The sequence below is a fragment of the Phyllopteryx taeniolatus genome, chromosome 14, assembly GCF_024500385.1.
Source record: "Phyllopteryx taeniolatus isolate TA_2022b chromosome 14, UOR_Ptae_1.2, whole genome shotgun sequence".
Lineage (NCBI taxonomy): Eukaryota > Metazoa > Chordata > Actinopteri > Syngnathiformes > Syngnathidae > Phyllopteryx > Phyllopteryx taeniolatus.
Window position 1 is genome coordinate 11,888,442 of NC_084515.1, and position 18,292 is coordinate 11,906,733.

The window sequence follows — 18,292 nt, forward strand, 5'->3', positions numbered from 1 at the left end:
CCGCCATTCCGCCTCTTGTTACTTCCTACCTTTGAACGTGGGAAATTCAATACTGGGGCCTTAGACGTAGAGCACTGACACAGGAAAAAACAGCGGTAGTTTGAAAGGGGCTAACGGAAATGCAATTAAATGCATACCAGTCCCAGCTTTTTGATATTTCCAGTTATTCAACCTTTGATACTACCTCGGAAGCTGGCAAATTTAGTGTCAGTGCCTTTGACGTAGACCACCGACATGGAATTTCCTGGGGTTATAGCACAAAGACACACGGCATGTGTCTTTTCCCTGTGGATTTGGTAATAAAAGCACAGCAAAAAAGACAGGCAGCGTGAAAGGGGCTCGTACAAACACAATAACAGGGTGTCCAACTGTGACTCTGGATTTTCGTAGCCTACCAACTGATGTTGACTGGAGGATATCATTTCGGTGCGGTGTCAAGAGACCCAAGGCAGAGGCCAGACCTCACACGGTGCGGTCCTAACCATTAGGACCCCCCACCCCCTACTCCCCAGCAGGTAGCTGTTTATGGCGCGGCCGCTGATTACTCTGTGTGCGACGTCTGCGGCCCCTGCTCGGCCTCCGAACAAGGCATGCAAAATACCCAGCGGCGGTGGCCAAAATTGTTTAGACGAGGGGGTGTGTGGGTCGGTTGTGTGGGGGTTGTGAGTCTTGTTTGCCGACGGAATCCTGACAAAACAATTCCACCTGCCATAGATCACGTTGCAAGCAGCCCAGCAATGTAAATGTTAGTCGTATCAGACCCCCAGTTTGTTGTAAACCGCCGCTTAGCTGACGTTCCTCTCTAGGAATGACAGAAAGTGACTGGTTGGGAGCTCAGCATCTGTCAGGTGGACTGAGTCAACATGGGTCATTATGCCGGAATCCTGAAGGAAGGGGTTGGAGAAACCTCTTCGCAAAAAGCGCTCTTACAGCCATTTTTTCCAGGGTGCATTTTGTCCCCGGAGCTGCAGAGGCTTGTCTCGCGTCAAGCTCTTTACGTGTCCAGACAGGCTCGCTGATTGCCGGTTGCTATCGGCAGGAGAAGAAGGGGCCACCTGAAGCTTTGGATTAGATTGGCCTTCCCCCAACCCTCTGCCGGGGACCCCCTACACCAAAATGTAGGCCAGACAGTTGTTTTTTTTTCAACCTTCCTGTTAAGATTGTTTCTCAGGAACAGCAATAAAACAAACAAAACAACATATGTGATAAAATACATAATATGTTAAATGCAATATAACAGTTTAAAACTTCTCTGTTTCGGAAAGTGCAACATAATAATTTTTGCCTTCTTTTTAGGAAATGATAACCTGGAAACTGTTTGCGGTAAATTGTCCAATAAATGAACAATTAAAAGAACGTATACATGAAAATACAAAATTAATATTAAATCCTTAGTCCTTAGGAAGGTGCTACAGTACATCAATTGTTTCTTGGTTTAGAAAACAACAGTTCAAAACAGTGTGAATTATTTTTCCATAAGACCAACCAATGGCATTTGTTATTGCTTTGGCTCCATTGTTTGACACACTTTTAAAATTATATCATTTGCTATGACATCTGCAAGCCGGAGGCTTAGACGTTTACGGCGTAGACGTGTGGCTATACTAACTCTTCCTGTCCCTTACTTACTATATTCCATAAGGCAACTCCGGAAAATCCAAGTATAAATGTTTTAGCGTTACTGAGATTGCGTCAGCTCTGCGAATGTTCTGAACTCCCTTTCCATGCTGGTGTGTCACAAGTCACAGGGTTACTATTTGTTATGGTGCATGTGTTTTCCTAAAAGTGGGGATGGGACGCAGGCTCATCACGGCAAGGGGAAACGAGGCTGTGGACGGCGGGGGTGAATGATGGGGGGCAGATGTGGGAGGGTCTCTTCCTTTCCACAATGCAGGCCCTGACCGCTGTTATCTCTACCAAAACAATGCCACGGACCCCCTCCCCGCCCTCCCCCCACCCAACACCACCACCTCTGCTACCATCGCCGCAATCAGGCAGCACATTTCCAGGCCTCTTTTTTTCTTTTTTTTTTTTTTGATGCCATTGTTGTGACAAAAGCACTCATGGCTGATTCTCGCCGGCTTTCTTTGTGCTGTTGCACGCCGCCGTGAGCATGCAGCCTCTCACGCAAACAATAGCGAGCGGTCAGTGGGAGCTGTCGCTTGAGATTGGAGCTCATGGCTTCTATTTTGTAAACACATCTTTTTTTCTAGTGTTTTTCTCTCACTGTTGATTGTTGGGAGGGGGAGGTAATGGGCAGCGATCTAAGTGGTTCAATTGGACACAGAGCTTAAAAGACGCACATGGAGGCCTCTGCACAAAATAAAGTTACGGCTCGTTAAACAAAGTTTGTTATTTTTGTTGTTCTGTAGTCTGTTTGCCTCAACGAACTATAGGAGAGGTTCACAATATTTGTAGGGTGTATGTACCTGTAAGTTTGATTGTCCAAATCAACCGGCAAGCATATACAGTGGAGTCATCTATGTGGAACGCCCCCAAAAGTCATAAACCAACCCCAAACAGTTCCAATAACCCTTGGAGTTCAAAACCATCAAAAAGGGGGTAACAGTGGAACTTACTACTCACTAGGGTTGTTAGGGTCCAATCCATCCATCCATTCTCAACAACGCTTATTCTGTTCAGGATTGCAGGGGTGCCAGCTGACTTTGGGCAAATGGCGGACGACACCCTGAACTGGTTGCCAGTCAGTTGCAGGGCACATATGTGACACGGACAACCATTCGCACTCACGTTCACACCGTCACTGAGTGGGAACTGAACTACACTGCCCGCACCAAAGTTAGGCGAATGTACCAATACACTGTCAGTGACTACTGATTCCAATTCGTCATTTCAATTCCAGTTCCAAACAATTCTTGATTCCGATTCTTTTTGTGGACAGGGTCAAAAACGTTTCCATGGTTTAGATAAGGGGTCCAAAACTATGGCCATCCATTTTCTTAGCAGCCCGCAGCATTGATTAAAATGAACATTTGAGAGTCTGTGTGGTTTGCCTGCATTTTACAGTACATACTTTCTACACTGGCCCAACCTTGTGTATACAGTGAAGATATCAGACAAAAGTAGAAGAACTTGACAACCCTGTCCACAGTAGCAGCATGTATACTACAAACTAAAAAACAATGCTTGTTTTTTATGTGATGATCTTATCTGCCTTTTCAGGGAATTTGTGTGAGCATTTTTGGACAAAGTGTCTCCTGGAGTGTACACACTCGCTTGGTATAGAAAATGCACATGCTAATGCTTCTTATTTGCATTTACGTTGACACAGTTTTAGTCACAGTTTAACTTACTACGTGCCTCAGTATTAGACCAACTTTGTTTCACTCACCCGATTTATGACCAGTATGTTACTTCGACACGTCCTGCAACCTCCTTTGCACAATATTATGACAAGTCTTGCACTGAGGCGAGTGGTCATTTACTTGAACAAAGTTAAGACACACCTTCGATCGCCGCCATATACGCCGCTGGCCGCACGTACTTTTTTCGTTCGTGTGCGAACTTCTTCGTTGGTTTTCGGCACGTTCTTCTTCGGCTCAGGGGACTGTAGGCATTGGAACTGGGAACCGAAATTTTTAAATTTGAACGATTCTGGGAGAACCGGAATGTTAGTCCCGGTTCTAATCGATTCTTGATACTTGATACCCAACCCTACTACTCGCCACCTACACCTACCAACGTTTTAACTTGGTACTCGTAGTTCATGGAACTACAGCTAGAGCCCTATCCCGAATTACCTGGGCCATTTGAAAGTACTACCTACCCCCTTCTTTCTACCCAGAGCCTTCTTTCGGCCATTAAGTTGTGAGATGCCTAACTGATTTTTACTGTTCCTGTGACAGTGGCAATAAAGGTCTATTCTATGATCTACTTGTCTGGTGAAGACACAGATCCATTTCATACCTTCAAAGAAAGGAAACAAGCATTTGCGATGGTAATTTGTTTACATGCAGCGAATCGAAAGGGGCGTGCTCTGGCGTCATGCTAACCGAGCGTGTGCTTCTTGCTTATCCTTTGATTGTCAAAGCGCTTCAAGCACCGGTGAGCTAAACATACCCGAAAGGGAAAGAGGGTGAGCACTTTGATGAGGGCCTATTGTTGGTGGCTTTAAGTGGTGGGGGGTGGAGGCACTTCAAAGAGCAGGGTGGATGAATGTGGTAGGGAGTCTCGTGGTAAGCAGGTGAGCATCCCATCTCTCCTGTGAGATTTGTTCTCTGATCTTGGGAGGCTTATAATTGTCTTCTCTCTCCTAACGCTCTTAACAACGCATCTGCGCCTCAAGTTACAGGAACCTTTAGTTTTGCTGTTGGTTCCTAGATCTTGAAAAAGTAGTACCCAATATCAGGGTCTTCCCTTTTCTACAAAATTTCCACTGAGCATTTCGATCTTGGTATCTGTAGCTCCAGGAACATGAAGGTTACTATCACAAATGATCTGCGCTGCAGTCCTAGCCACAAAGGTTACTGGACCTCTCAAAACTACCGGGGTCTTTGTTTGGCCTTGATTAATTATCCTGGAACTAAATGTAGACAAGAGTTTCCAAGGTCCAAAAACACAATTTGGTCCTCTAAAAGTGTGTCCTAAGTTTCACAAATGTTTAGTTACTGGTATTTTATCAGATCAGTGCTGCACTCCTTGTCAAAAAGTATCTCCTCTCTTCTAATGCGCTTCATGGCGCAACCTCAAGTTCCAGGAACCGTTAGTTCTGGTTACAGACCCCTACCCAAATGTTTCTGAACCTTGAGAGAGTACTACTACCCCCCTTTCAGCCTTCTTTCAGTCCCCGAGCTAAATTCTAGTCGCATTTACGCCATAACTATCACCATCTGCCCAACTCTCATTCCCTCCCACAGACAGGTTCCTAGAGTTCTTAAAGGTAGTACCCTCCTAGCAGGACCTTCTTTTGGCTCCAGAACTAAATTCAAGCTGGATTTTTACCAAAAATTCAAGTAACTTTTAGATTTTAACACTTGTAATTCCTGGAACTTCAATCACATCCCCACCCCAAAGTTTCCTGGACCTGTTGAAAGTACTGCCCCCCTAGGAGGGCCTTCTTTTAGCCTTTAAGTTAAGCCACTTCAGGTTTAACCTACAATCACAAACCCCCCAACCATCCCCCCGCCCTAGCCCCGCCAGCTCCACCTGGTACTCAAGATCAAGGCAATTTCAGTTGTTGGTTCTTGAAGTTGCTAGGGCGCTGCAGTCATTACCTCAAAGATCTCGCGGAACTATTAACCCCCGAGCAGGGACTTGTTTCAGCTCTGGAACTTAAATTTAGATGAAAGTTCTCGCAGTCCTAGCGCACTGAAAGCTCGTACTTCCATTAAATGTTCCTGGAGGTGAATATGCGCTATTTGAATCTGAAGAATATGGAAAAGTTGGAGGATTCCTCCTCCAGCTATGTGTATGTGTATGTGTGTGTGTGCGCATGCATGTGCGCATGTGTGTGTGTGTGTGTGTGTGTGTATGTGTCACACTGAGGGAGGGGCTGAGAAAACACCCGGTCTCTCATTTTCACTCCCCCCTGTAATTCCTTCAGCGTTGCAATAAATCCAACCTCTCATCCCGCCTGGCTCTTGATGAAAACCAGATGACTCTCCTACTCACCTCCCTTCCCCGCACACAAACACACACACACTCGCACATCCACAAAACACAGGCGTGAACTCACCTGTTGCGTGGTGCCAAGACGTGACATCGTTCACCTACTTTTATCCGTAAATGGCACTCTTGAACACTGTCTGTAAAGTGATAAATGATGCCATCGTTTGTCATTGTCTGATTGCTGTGTTGCCGTGCTGTTCAGTAAGCTTCAAACTATTTTGCTTTTTATTTGGCTTTTTTTCTGACATCTATCTATCCATCTATCTGTCTGTCTCACTGTAGGCCTCGGTTGCTCATTGATGACTTGGTTATTCACCCATCAATCCATCATCATTCATCCAGCTATCTACTTATCTATCCATCCAGCCAGCCATCTATCCAGCTAGCCATCATCCATCCATTCATCTATCATACATCCATCAATCCGTTCATCCATTCATCCACAGTCTACCAATCTTGGGCTTAGTTAATTGTATGTTAAGGGTATGTCTAGTATTTCACTGGTAGCCCAATTTAATCGCCAAACACGCCTTGTTTGCATCTCTTTGTCACCTAAAGAGACACAATGTTATGCAGAGGGTTAGCCAAAATGTTAGGCGCCTTGCACACGACCAGAAAAGCGCAGAAATCACGTCGTCGTGAGCTTCCTGCCACACGAAAGCCTCTTCCGTCGGCAGGTGTTTCGCCACCGTTTGCATCGTGACGCAACAAGTCAGTGTTCTTCCTTACTGCGTCTCAACCAGCTGCAATTTTGTCTTCCAAACCGGCACTTTTTGTTTATCTGCTGTTTTGTTGTTGTTGTATTGAAAAAGCTTCCTGTCTCAGTTCCGCCCTTCCTCCCCCCTTTTCTGTCTTTTTCCACATTAGATATTTGGGGCCCCGTTTTGCTTCCACAGCCACTCATTACTGCGCTTCCCGTCCCCGTTTCATCTACTGCCGGCTGTCGCGCCACAGTTGACGGCCGAGCCCATTTCATTCATGTTGCTAACCAAAACAGCAGTGCCTACCGAGGCACGTAAACAGTTTCCTTAGAGTGTGGAGTCTTACGTGGTAAAGATGGTCTTTTGTTATCTTTAAGGACAATTAACGTTTGGGCGTTTAATCAGATTTATTGATAGATATAGGAACTAGCCAAGCCATGCAGTTTTACGGTTCATTTTATAATGTGAAATTGGTGAACATTTTAAAATGTTAATTTATAAAGGATCATGTTAACACACACTTTGACCAAAAAAATAATAAAATAAACCTCCCAAGAGAAAGCACTTATTTTCACATGAACTGGAATAAAACAAAAATATTATTTCTCTGGAAGTTGATGCACGTGAAAAAAAAAAAAACGGTTTCAAGGCATGTTTGGTATCATGAAAAATAAAGCAAAACTGCTTTTGATTAATGTCATTGTTGTATGCTTTTTTTAAAGAAACAAAAAGGGAAAAACAAAAAAATAAAAAAATCTGATTTTTGTGAAAAAACAAAATATTTTATTTTAAAGCCATACTGGCCAGTTCTAGTAGCCACTGACATATAGTCGCTTCTCAACATCGTAGGTATCCGTGTTCCTATTCCAGACGAGGTTTTTTTTTGTCCTGCCCATTCTGCCATTTCTAAGATGGTCTTAAGTTATGACATCATCTTTTATGAAGATTAGTGTTCTAGTACACTGTGAAATGTGTTCACTTCACAATGTTGTGTTCTGCCGTGAATTATTTATTCTTTCTACTCCGCCTCCTCCGTAATAATTATTCTGACGTTATGTAGTGACGTCATCGTTTTAATCGTAGTTACTGTTCCAGTCGACTCCGACAAGCAGTCGCTCCACAATGTTGTGTGCCTCCATGTTTATATTCCGAAGGGACTTACTTTTCTCACTCAGTCTACCTCCTCTGTAATAGATATTTTTGAGCTATGTTGAGACAACATCTTTGGCAACGATTGGCGTTCTGAGTAAACTGTGGCATTTGGTCACTCCACAATGCTGTGTTCCAAGACAACTTCTTCGTTGTCCCCAGTCTGCCTCCTCTGTATTCGATGATCTTGCATTACATAAAGCAGGGGTCAGCAACCTTAAATACTCGAGCCACTTGAACCCTTTTCCTACAGAAAAGAAAACACAGGAGCCACAAAACCCTTTTGACATTGAAAATGAAGATCATTTTTCTTTTCCTGTATGTTATTTTTCAGTTATTTCTGCATGCAACAAAAACATTTAGTACTCTGGGGAACAAAAGTTGCTGGGTTGAACTAACTTTGAGATAAAATACTCAATATTTATTTGAGTCCTTATAGTTAATCAATAAAATCTGAATTTATATTATCCATCTGCAGAAAACCAAAAATTCAGTTTGTTTCTTTATGCATCAAACCTTTATCACTTGTACTGGAGCGTGAACCTCAGCGCTGTAAAAAGCATCGAAATGTATAAATAGCCACCGACTTGAGTGGGGTGGTCCTCAAACGTCAGTGCGTCTGCCATATTGGATGTGGCCATAATCTTATCCACAAAATCTGCATATTCCTCAAAAATGGTGTTAGAATGACCACATACAATCAAAAGTAATTGTTCAGAAATAGCTTCTAGCTTCGAGTGTAAAACGGTTGATAAAACCCCAAGCAACAAACTAACGAGACATCTTCACAGATCGCCTGACTTTGCAACATCCAAAACAGCTGTGACGTCAACGTACGATTCCGCACTCAAGGCGGGATCTTTGTGAATGTACTTTAAATATTATCCTAATACAGGTATCGTTATGATACATATTTGAACAATTAACAACTAACCCTAACCGCATTGTAGTTAGAATTTCCAGCTCTCAGGAGAGGGCAGTTAGAAGATAGAAATGTTTAATCACCAAATCATACTATTACCATTACACAACAAATTGAGGGAGAACTAGTTTTGAAATCAGAAGACAAGGATAATAGTTTGTTCAAGTATTGTTTAAGTTAGTGTAGAAGAAGGGTTTAGTAACAGAAAAATGCAATATTTCAACATTATTGTTTATTATTGTGACAATTTGGAATTTGGGTACATATTTTAGCAAAAATCACTGAAGTTGACGAGCATGATTTGCTTTTGCGGGCCACATAAAATGATGTGGTGGGCCGCATCTGGCCCCCGGGCCTTGAGTTTGACACCTAACAACTTCTACTTGGATACTGTGTTGGCGGGCGAGGTAAGCAGCTGCCAAGTCACTGCAACAACAACAAATTATTGTTGCACAGACCAAAAGAATGTCAAGAATGAGTGCGACTCTGCGACTTTGTAATGAGCGACTGAACCGCCCACGCTTTTGTGCGTCCTCATTCTCTCCTCCCCAGAAGGCCACGAGGGTCTCCAGCAGGTGGTCCAGGAACGTCTGGCCGAGCTGCTGCGCGTCCTCAAGGCTGTCATCGCCAAACACCCGGCCCTCAACTCGGTGGACATCCTGGGCAAGGCGGGCACGCTCATCGCCAAGGTGAAAGGTAAGCAGTAGTTATGTCACCTGGCGGCCACCTGGCCTATTTGGAAGCTCCGAGGCGTGACCCGGTGCCACAGTATGCATGTGGATGTCATGCGTAACGATGTCAAAATGGAAACAACACGGGCCATTGCACTTCAATCACAGTGGAAACATGGCACCAGTCCAAGCCAATTCCTACTGAACTGAAAATGATGGTTACATTATTTATAGAGCATCAAACTGATGAATGCTGACTGTTAATTAATGACCTGCCTTTGAGAAGAACAGTTAGGCCATGTTCTAATGCATCTAGATGGAAAAAATAGCATTTGGGGGTGGAGTGTGTGTGTCTGTGTGTGTGTGTATCTTCTTTATTTCTGATTTTAAATGTATACATGTATACTTTTTCTGTATTAAAAGATGTTTCTATTAAAAACATAATTAATTAATGAATTCATACTTTGTAAAAAAAAAAAAATAAATAATAATGAAATTATCATTTGTCTGTGAATTGTAATTATTTTAAATACATTTTAATTAATACTACTAATTATTAAAATTTGAATTGGAACGTGATTTTTACGTATCATTTTTAAATTCATATAATCAAACAGCAATTAAAGTCACTGATGGTGTAGTGGTACACTCGCCTGACTTTTGTGCAGGCAGCGTGAGTTCAGTTCCCACTCAGTGACGGTGTGAATGTGAGTGCGAATGGTTGTCCATGTCTATATGTGCCCTGCGACTGACTGGCGACCAGTTCAGGGTGTAATCCGCCTTTCGCCCGAAGTCAGCTGGGATAGGCTCCAGCGTCCCGTGACCCGAACCAGGATAACCGGTGTTGAAACTGAAACAAACAGCAATTAAAAATATTTTTAATTGGAAAATTATAATATCAGTAAAACTTTGAATTTTTTTTTTTAAAGTATAACATAATTCAATAGCACTTTTCGAATAATTTCATTATCCTAAATAATAAATCGTGAATTGTTGTTTTTATTGTACTTTTCTTGTTTTATAATAGTAACTATAAATTACTAATTAATCAGAGATGGTTGAATTTTCAATCTTTTTTTAGTGATAGTTAAAAAAGATTTTAAACAAATTATTTTGAATTATTTTATTAGTTACTAACAACTATATTTTCAAGTTGTCGTAATGCCCGCGACCCTAGTGAGGAGAAGCGGCTCAGAAAATGGATGGATGGATGGATGTTGTCGTAATACTTTATTTTTATTTTATTTATATTTAATTAATTTTCATTTCATTTCATTTATTTGTGAATTATTTGTAAAATATTAGTTTTGCGTGGTGAACGATTGGTTAGAGCGTCTGCCTCACAGTTCTAAGGACCAGGGTTCAATCCCTGGCTCCGCCTGTGTGGAGTTTGCATGTTCTCCCTGTGCCTGCATGGGTTTTCTCCGGGCACTTCGGTTTCCTCCGACATCCCCAAAACATGCATGCTAGGTCAGAATCAGAATCAGAATCATCTTTATTTGCCAAGTATGTCCAAAACACACAAGGAATTAGTCTTTAATTGACAACTCTAAATTGCCCGTAGGTGTGAATGTGAGCGCGAATGGTTGTTTGTTTATGTGTTCCCTGCGATTGGCTGGCAACCGGTTCAGGGTATACCCCGCCTCCTGCCCGATGATAGCTGGGATAGGCTCCAGCACGCCCCGACCCGAGTGAGGAGAAGCGGCTCAGAAAATGGATGGATGGATAGTTCGTTATAATTAAACATCAATTTCAAAAATATATTATCATTAAACTTTTTATGTTTTTCAATTGTGTAATTGCAATTAGAGAACTATTATTATTATTATTATTTTATTATTATTATTTTATTATTATTATTATTTTGTATTTGTTTACTCATTTTTATGTTATAACTAAACGGTAATTTAAAAGTATTATTTTCAATTATTAAATTATTATTTCTTATGATTAAAATAGTATTTTAATTAGATAGGCTCCAGCGCCCCGCGACCCTAACCAGGATAAGCGGTGTTAAAAATGGATGGATGGATTTTAATTAAATGAGGAAATATCTTTCTCAACTAGTGGTGAACTCCCCTTTTGTCACAACTAATCGACAATCAGTTCCACACTATAGACAGAATTCTTAAACAATCATTTCAAGTCGTCTCGTGAGATTCTTTGTTTCCTGCGTCTTTTCCGTAAACTAGTTTACTCTGGCTTCTGATTGGCCAAAATGACCTTGGGTTTGGTTGGGGGCTAATGACTCATAATCGCCCATTACTTCAAGTCCTAAAGATGAGGGTCTGTTAGGAATGAAGAGTAAGCGACAAGGAGCACCACACTCGCACGATAACATGCCTCGCCGCGTCTCCTTGCCGCATTTGTCGCGACACCTGCGGCATCTGGACGCCCGCCAGCACGTACTTGAGAAAAACACTGCAAACACATGCTCGCCCAACCCGTTTACGAACGGCGCTGACACCGAGCGTTGACGTGTGCCTCTCGCTTCTCCATTGTTTTGAACGACTCCCAATGGCACTCTTTTTTTTTTTTTTTTTTTTTTATATACACATATGGGAAAATGTGAAGAACCATCTCGCCTCAGAGCCGCTGTTCGACGCGTGCGTGTTGTGGCATCAAAGGCGACATCTGTGCGTGTTTCCCACTTCCAATGAAAATTGGCAACAAAAGGCGGGGAAAAGAAGTCAACACCTCCCTTTCACTCCAGCAGTGAAAATGCTTTGCTAACCGTGCACGTAATTTTTTTGCCTTCCCTCATTTGAACAACATCGCAGTGTGAATTGTTTTTAATTCATCTGTTGTTACTCTTTTCAATATTTTTTTGTTTGAAGATTATAATTCAACTGTGTTTGTGTTATTGAGCATTTTCAATTATTGATTCATTCATTTTCCGTACCGCTTAGCCTCACTAGGGTCGCGGGTGTGCTGGAGCCTATCCCAGCTGACTCTGGGCGAGAGGCGGGGCACACCGTGGACTGGTCGCCAGCCAATCGCAGGGTACATATAAACCAACCATTCGCACTCACAGTTACACCTACAGGCAACTTAGTCGCCAGTTTACCTACCATGCATGTTTTTGGGATGTGGGAGGAAACCCACACAGGTGCCCTGCGATTGACTGGCGACCAGTTCAGGGTGTACCCAGCCTCTCGCCCAAAGATAGCTGCGATAGGCAGGCGCTCCAGCCCACCAGTGACCCTGGTGAAGATAAGCGGTGCAGAAAATGGATGGCTGGACTGCAGAGGTGTTTTTGTTTTCTTTTAATTCTCCGATAAATTAATCGAATAATTCTTCGAATTAATCTTTGAATGAAAATTTGAATAAACGACCACATTATTTTATTCTACTTTTTAAAATTGTGTAATTTTAAATAAATTGTGAATTATTATTATATTAGTTTTTAAATTACACAATTAACATTTAGTAGGAATGAAAGAAATTGATATTTCCCCCCCAAATAAGCGACAATCAAACAGTTAATTTTTAACATTTTTATTATTATTATAGATTATTAATGTATATAATTATATCATATATATGATATAATTAATTACTATCAATTGATGAGGCCGAAACTGGTACTCTTTCTAGGCATTATTATTATCATTATTATTATTATTATTGTTGTTATTATTATAATAAGCCAAAAGTTACAACAGAATCAATCATTGTTTAAAAATGTTTGTAAATGACAAATATGTATTCAATCGTCAATCGGTATCTTGTAAAATATCTTTTTATTATAAATCTATATATTTTCATTTACAAAATGTATTCCTGTATATATTGTTTATCATTTATTTGATCCATTTTAATTGTTTAATTGTAAACATCATTAAATTACCAAATCTTGCGCACCCCCTGTGGGTGTGCACCACAATTTGGTTACCGCTGATTTTTGCCTTTCATATCATTGGAAAAACGATTTTAGATAACTATTTTCTGCTTATTTCTTTCTCATCTTCATCTTCTAATAATCCTGTACGGGGGTGCGAGAATATCGAGAGTATCTATATTGTCTTTCTCGAGGTGAGAGGAATAGAAAAGGCAGGTAAAGACTAATAGGAAAATAGTAACCTAAATGTATTGTAAGACGTCACTTTGTTGTTCCCCCTTTTTAGAGCGCAAACTAGGCAAGAGTGAATCAGCAGCGCCGAGGGATGGGAGGGAGGTGGGGGCAAGCTCTGGAATTATTGTTCCGAGAGCCACAGGATGTCCTGAGGAAGAAGCCAGTGCAGTGCAGAGTCGTTCAGCAGCGCTCCTCGAGTGTCTCCTCAAAACTCAAAAAAGACCTTTTCGGCGGGCCGAGGAACGTGCCGTCGCCCCGGAATTTGCCATCACTGGGAGAAAATGGAAGTCAAAAGCTAGAAGACTAGCGAGCTTAGCGTATTTGACCAGGCAAGCGAGGAGAGTGACAGAAGTGGAGCTGCACGCGGGTTTCCTGTTGCAGTGCAGACAGGAAACACTACGTCCAACGTCACTGACTGCCACTTTGGTTACAAATGGCGTTCTAGCTAAAGAAAGTGCTTGCTGAAGATTTTTCACCTTCGACGGTCCTCAAATTTTTGCTGTAAAACGCCCAAGGATGAGCAACCGTTTACGCTTTTACATTGCGGATGACAACACCTTGGACAGGATTTGAATGCAAGACTCTTGTAAAGGTGACTTTTTGTTTTGACTAGACTTCGACCCCGAACGGTTTTGTCTAATTCCTGGAAAAAAGCAGCAGAGGTGCGGAGTCGTATGACTTGACTCAAGTCAAAGTCACCAGTTTTAGGAATTGGGACTTGCTTGGCTAAAACTTGAACATGAAAGACTTGACTTTGTCTTCGTATTCTGAAAACTCGACATGACTTACACTTAAACAACATGACTTGACATGTTCTGCCTTAAATTAGAATTTTCAAGATTTGAGATTCAAAAAGTTTTATTTTTGTGTGTTGCTCAAGAAGCTAGCATCAACATTCTGAAGATTATTAAAGGTGCATTCAAGCGTTATGTTTTTGAATCAGGAAAAAGACAATGGCAACATGCAAGGCTTGCAACTCAAGATAAGAGCTAATGTGTGAATATAGGTGTGTCAGGAAAGTTCCAAGACTCCTGGCTGCTTCACCATAACAGTGCAACAATCACAACTCCCTGAGCATCAGACACTTCCTGGCCAAGAAGAACATCTTCATGCTGGAGCAACATCCCTACTCACCCGACCTGGCTGCGTGTGATTGTTCTTTCTCTTTCCCAAGTTTTGAAGACGTGGATGACATCAAGATGGCCGTTACGACAGAGCTTCGGAGGATCCCAGAAGAATCCTTTCAGGAGTGCATAAAGGCGTGGCAGAGAAGGCTGGGAAAGTTTGTTTGACTACTTCAAAAGTAATCCAGTCCACCAGTCCTGGAACCTTTTTGACACCTAGTATGTTAGCAAGTTTGTGTGACTTGACTTGCTTAACCCAAGTAGTGCCTTGACTCAACTAGCTTGAAACTTGAAGGTTAAAACTTTAATGACTTAATTATGACTTAACACAAATGTGACTTACTCCCACTTCCGGAAAGCAGCCTGATACGTTTTGACCGTTTACTGTGTAAATATCTCATCGGGATTAAACACAGGCGCTATCAGGTCGGTGATACATTTGCCCATCTTTCTCTCCGCAGGCATCAACTTCAACAACGTGAGGCCGCAGAACCGAGACGGCACGTTCGGCGAGATTCACGCATCCATTGACACCTTAGCGTTCACCTTCGGCAATGTGTGAGTACAACACCGTTTTACCTTTTTACCACTTGTAAAAAAATATGATGACAACTGTTTCAAGTATCGACTAAATATGTCAAGATTTACTGCCTGGTTCCCTGGTGCCTGTATCTTTTACACAGATTCTCATCAAGCAGGATATTACCACTCAAGTGTGGAATTTCACACAGTCGACACGAAATCCGCCAATCAGATATTCAGATATGACATGATAGACGTGTAAAATATTGAAAGGACAACAACAGCTTTGTCCCAGTTCCATGACTTGGAGAGTGCTAGCTAGCTAGCCCTGTAACGTTAGTGGCACTAATGCTAACACAACATGAGCGGCATTGGAGAGTGCTAGCTAGCTAGCACTGTAACATTAGTGGCACTAATGCTAACACAACATGAGCGGCCTCCGTGCTGGTTCATTATTCTAAATGCTACAGTAAGTGATCCAGTGTTGCCTATTATGAATTTACAAGCCACTATAGCTTCACCAAGATTCTGTGTGGTATTTTAAGCCACTGTATTAAGTTAATTAACGAAACAGTAATGTATCTTGAAGGTGTCTAATTGTATTCATGTGTTGGAAAGTTGACACTAGCACTTTCCCACAAGATAGAGAAGTGACATTAGCATTCATGCTAGTGCTAATGCAACCTCGGAGGTATCCAGGCTGGTGCAACATTATTTTAGATGGTACATTATGCAAGTGTGTAATTTTAGGTGACATTTTGATTTATTGTCGCTGTAATGTTATTCAAATATTATACTATGTCTTTTTTTGTGCCTCAGAGTTTCTGACTTCCTTATGGGAGATGTGGACAACGGCTCAGGGTTGGGGACCCCCCAGACCAGAAGAAGCAGGGTAAAGCATTTTTTCTTTATTTTTTTCCCTTGTTGTTTTTGTTGAAAGCTTTGTTCCCACAAACTTAAAAACACTCAAAGACGAGCTCGCCGTGCATAATTTGGACGTTGAGAGTGCAGCTGTTTGTTAATTGCATGTCTGCTTTTGCCTCCTCGTCACATGAAAATTTGCCCCCCCTCCTTTTTTTTCGCAGTCTTTTGACAACCTCGCCGTGGATCCCGAAGACTACACGCCCGAGAAGAACGACCTCGCCGGTGAGTGGGCGTCGACGTTCCATCGTTCGAGGGGCGTGGATTTTGTCGCGGAACGGCGTGTTTACGGACGTGTGCGCCAAAAGCAGGCCGATGTCAACTTAGGAGCTACCGGCATGATTTAGGAATGCCTGAGGTGGAGACCCGCCCTGTTATTTCTGCCGGACCACACGTTTTCCCTGCTGGCCTGAATTTCTGACATTCCGAGGCCTGTTCGGGAGCGGGCCTGCGTCGGATGGAAAACACATGGGCTCTGTGTAGAAGTTGCGGGGGGGGGGGGGGGGGGGATGTTCTCTTTTTTGGGAGATGCCAGCATTTTGACATCCTCCTGCAGTGGAAACCACTTCCTCATAGCCACGTCTCTTCTGTTTTAACGTCTGACTTTTAGCATAAGGAGACATAATATGAAAAAAAAATTGGCCATGACTTGGAGGGTACGTGGGCCGAGATCCGCCATTTTCAAGTAATGATTGCTCTGCATAGAAGCCACGATCACATCAAAGCCAGTCTGTAGCTCAGTCTGTACTGACTTTTCAAGCGACGCCCAGACTACGCAGAAGCAATATCACATCAAAACCAAAAGCTCAGTAGAAATGCAGTGTTTTTGGATGTGTAGATTATCGTCATCTTCTGATAGCCGGTGTCTTATGTTTACAATGGATTCCCATTTCTACAGGTACCTTGGAAAAGAAACTGCCATTTTCAAGCGACGACTGCGCTACACGGAATCAGTCCACTGAAAAATTGGGCTTTAAAAAAATGTAAAAGTAATGTAATGATGAATATATTAATTTAAGCAAAATTATCTGCCGCTAGAACAGGAAAAAATTACCTAAGATATCTTAAAACAAGTAAACATAGCTACCCTCAAACCACCCCACCGATGTCTTAAAACTTGTGTTTTAGGACTAGAGACACCTATAGAATTATGGTATTCCTTATTTTAAGCTAAACTTACTCATAACCAGTAATAAAATCTCAATACCTAATTATGATATCCTATGAAGATTTTTAGGGGGGGAAATGCTTGAAGCAAGTGAAATGCTCTTAAACAAGTACATTAATGGCAGCAAAAACCCATACTAATGATCCTCAGCGTATTTTGACATTTTATTAAGACGCTTGCAAAGTGTTTTAATTTGTGTAAAAACGGGCTAATGTTCCCCCTCAGGTCCAGATGTGCCTCTGTCGCGCGAGGAGGAGGTGGACCTGACTCTGCTGAAGCATGACAGCGGGGTAGAGTCGGCCCTGCTCTACGCCAAAGCCTGGTCCAAGTACATCAAAGACCTGCTGGCCTGGATGGAGAAACGAGTGACTATGGGTAAGGCCCCGCTCCATGTAGTACAGTACTGCCACAGAAGACATTGGCCAATCCCTGACCTTGTGGAGCTATTAGATATTAGAGTTTTGTTTTTTTATGGCGAGTCATCAAAGTTCTCTGCCGTGCTGCGTCCATACGCAATGATTAAAACTAAAGAATTTGTCGAGTATGATTCAAATTTGGTAGCAATTGGCCAAAATCAACAGATGAGTTCATTTTTGAAGGAAATTAACCAAAATGGCAAACCGTCTGTTCAGGCATGGGTTCTTGAGAGTTTTTTGTGGGTCTAGTACTCATGGTAGACATTGCTATTACATTTCTTGTTATTCACAGAAAGTTACCTCGTGGGGGTGTATTTTATGGGAAGTCAACAATTTGGTAGTAATCGGACAAAATCTGAAGGACACCGAGCGTTGACGTGTGCCTCTCGCTTCTCCATTGTTCTGAACGACTCCCAATGGCACTCTTTTTTTTTTTTTTTTTTTTTTTTACACATACGGGAAAATGTGAAGAACCATCTCGCCTCAGAGCCGCTGTTCGACGCGTGCGTGTTGTGGCATCAAAGGTGACATCTGTGTGTGTTTCCCACTTCCAATGAATATTGGCAACAAAAGGCGGGGAAAAGAAGTCAACACCTCCCTTTCACTCCAGCAGTGAAAATGCTTTGCTAACCGTGCACGTAATTTTTTCGCCTTCCCTCATTTGAACAACATCGCAGAGTGAATTATTTTCATCTGTTTTCAATATTTTTTTGTTTGAAGATTATAATTCAACTGTGTTTGTGTTATTTAGCATTTTCAATTATTGATTCATTCATTTTCCGTACCGCTTAGCCTCACTAGGGTCGCGGGTGTGCTGGAGCCTATCCCAGCTGACTCTGGGCGAGAGGCGGGGCACACCGTGAACTGGTCGCCAGCCAATCGCAGGGCACATATAAACAAACAACCATTCGCACTCACAGTTACACCTACAGGCAACTTAGTCGCCAGTTTACCTACCATGCGTGTTTTTGGGATGTGGGAGGAAACCCACACAG

General features: G+C 42.3%; 1 protein-coding gene across 3 annotated transcripts in view; it reads left to right on the top strand.

The window, feature by feature from the left end:
• Positions 1-18,292, top strand: part of LOC133488979 (rho GTPase-activating protein 29-like) — a 45,156-nt gene that overhangs the window by 10,179 nt on the left and 16,685 nt on the right. The window contains exons 3-7 of one of the 3 annotated variants that reach the window (XM_061797561.1): positions 8,953-9,096; positions 14,732-14,828; positions 15,612-15,684; positions 15,878-15,938; positions 17,107-17,256. In XM_061797561.1, coding sequence (XP_061653545.1) covers positions 8,953-9,096; positions 14,732-14,828; positions 15,612-15,684; positions 15,878-15,938; positions 17,107-17,256 — 525 coding nt within the window. Of the gene's footprint in view, positions 1-8,952; positions 9,097-13,569; positions 13,739-14,347; positions 14,490-14,731; positions 14,829-15,611; positions 15,685-15,877; positions 15,939-17,106; positions 17,257-18,292 lie in introns of those variants that run through there. The other 2 variants (XM_061797563.1, XM_061797564.1) reach the window with 2 other exon arrangements.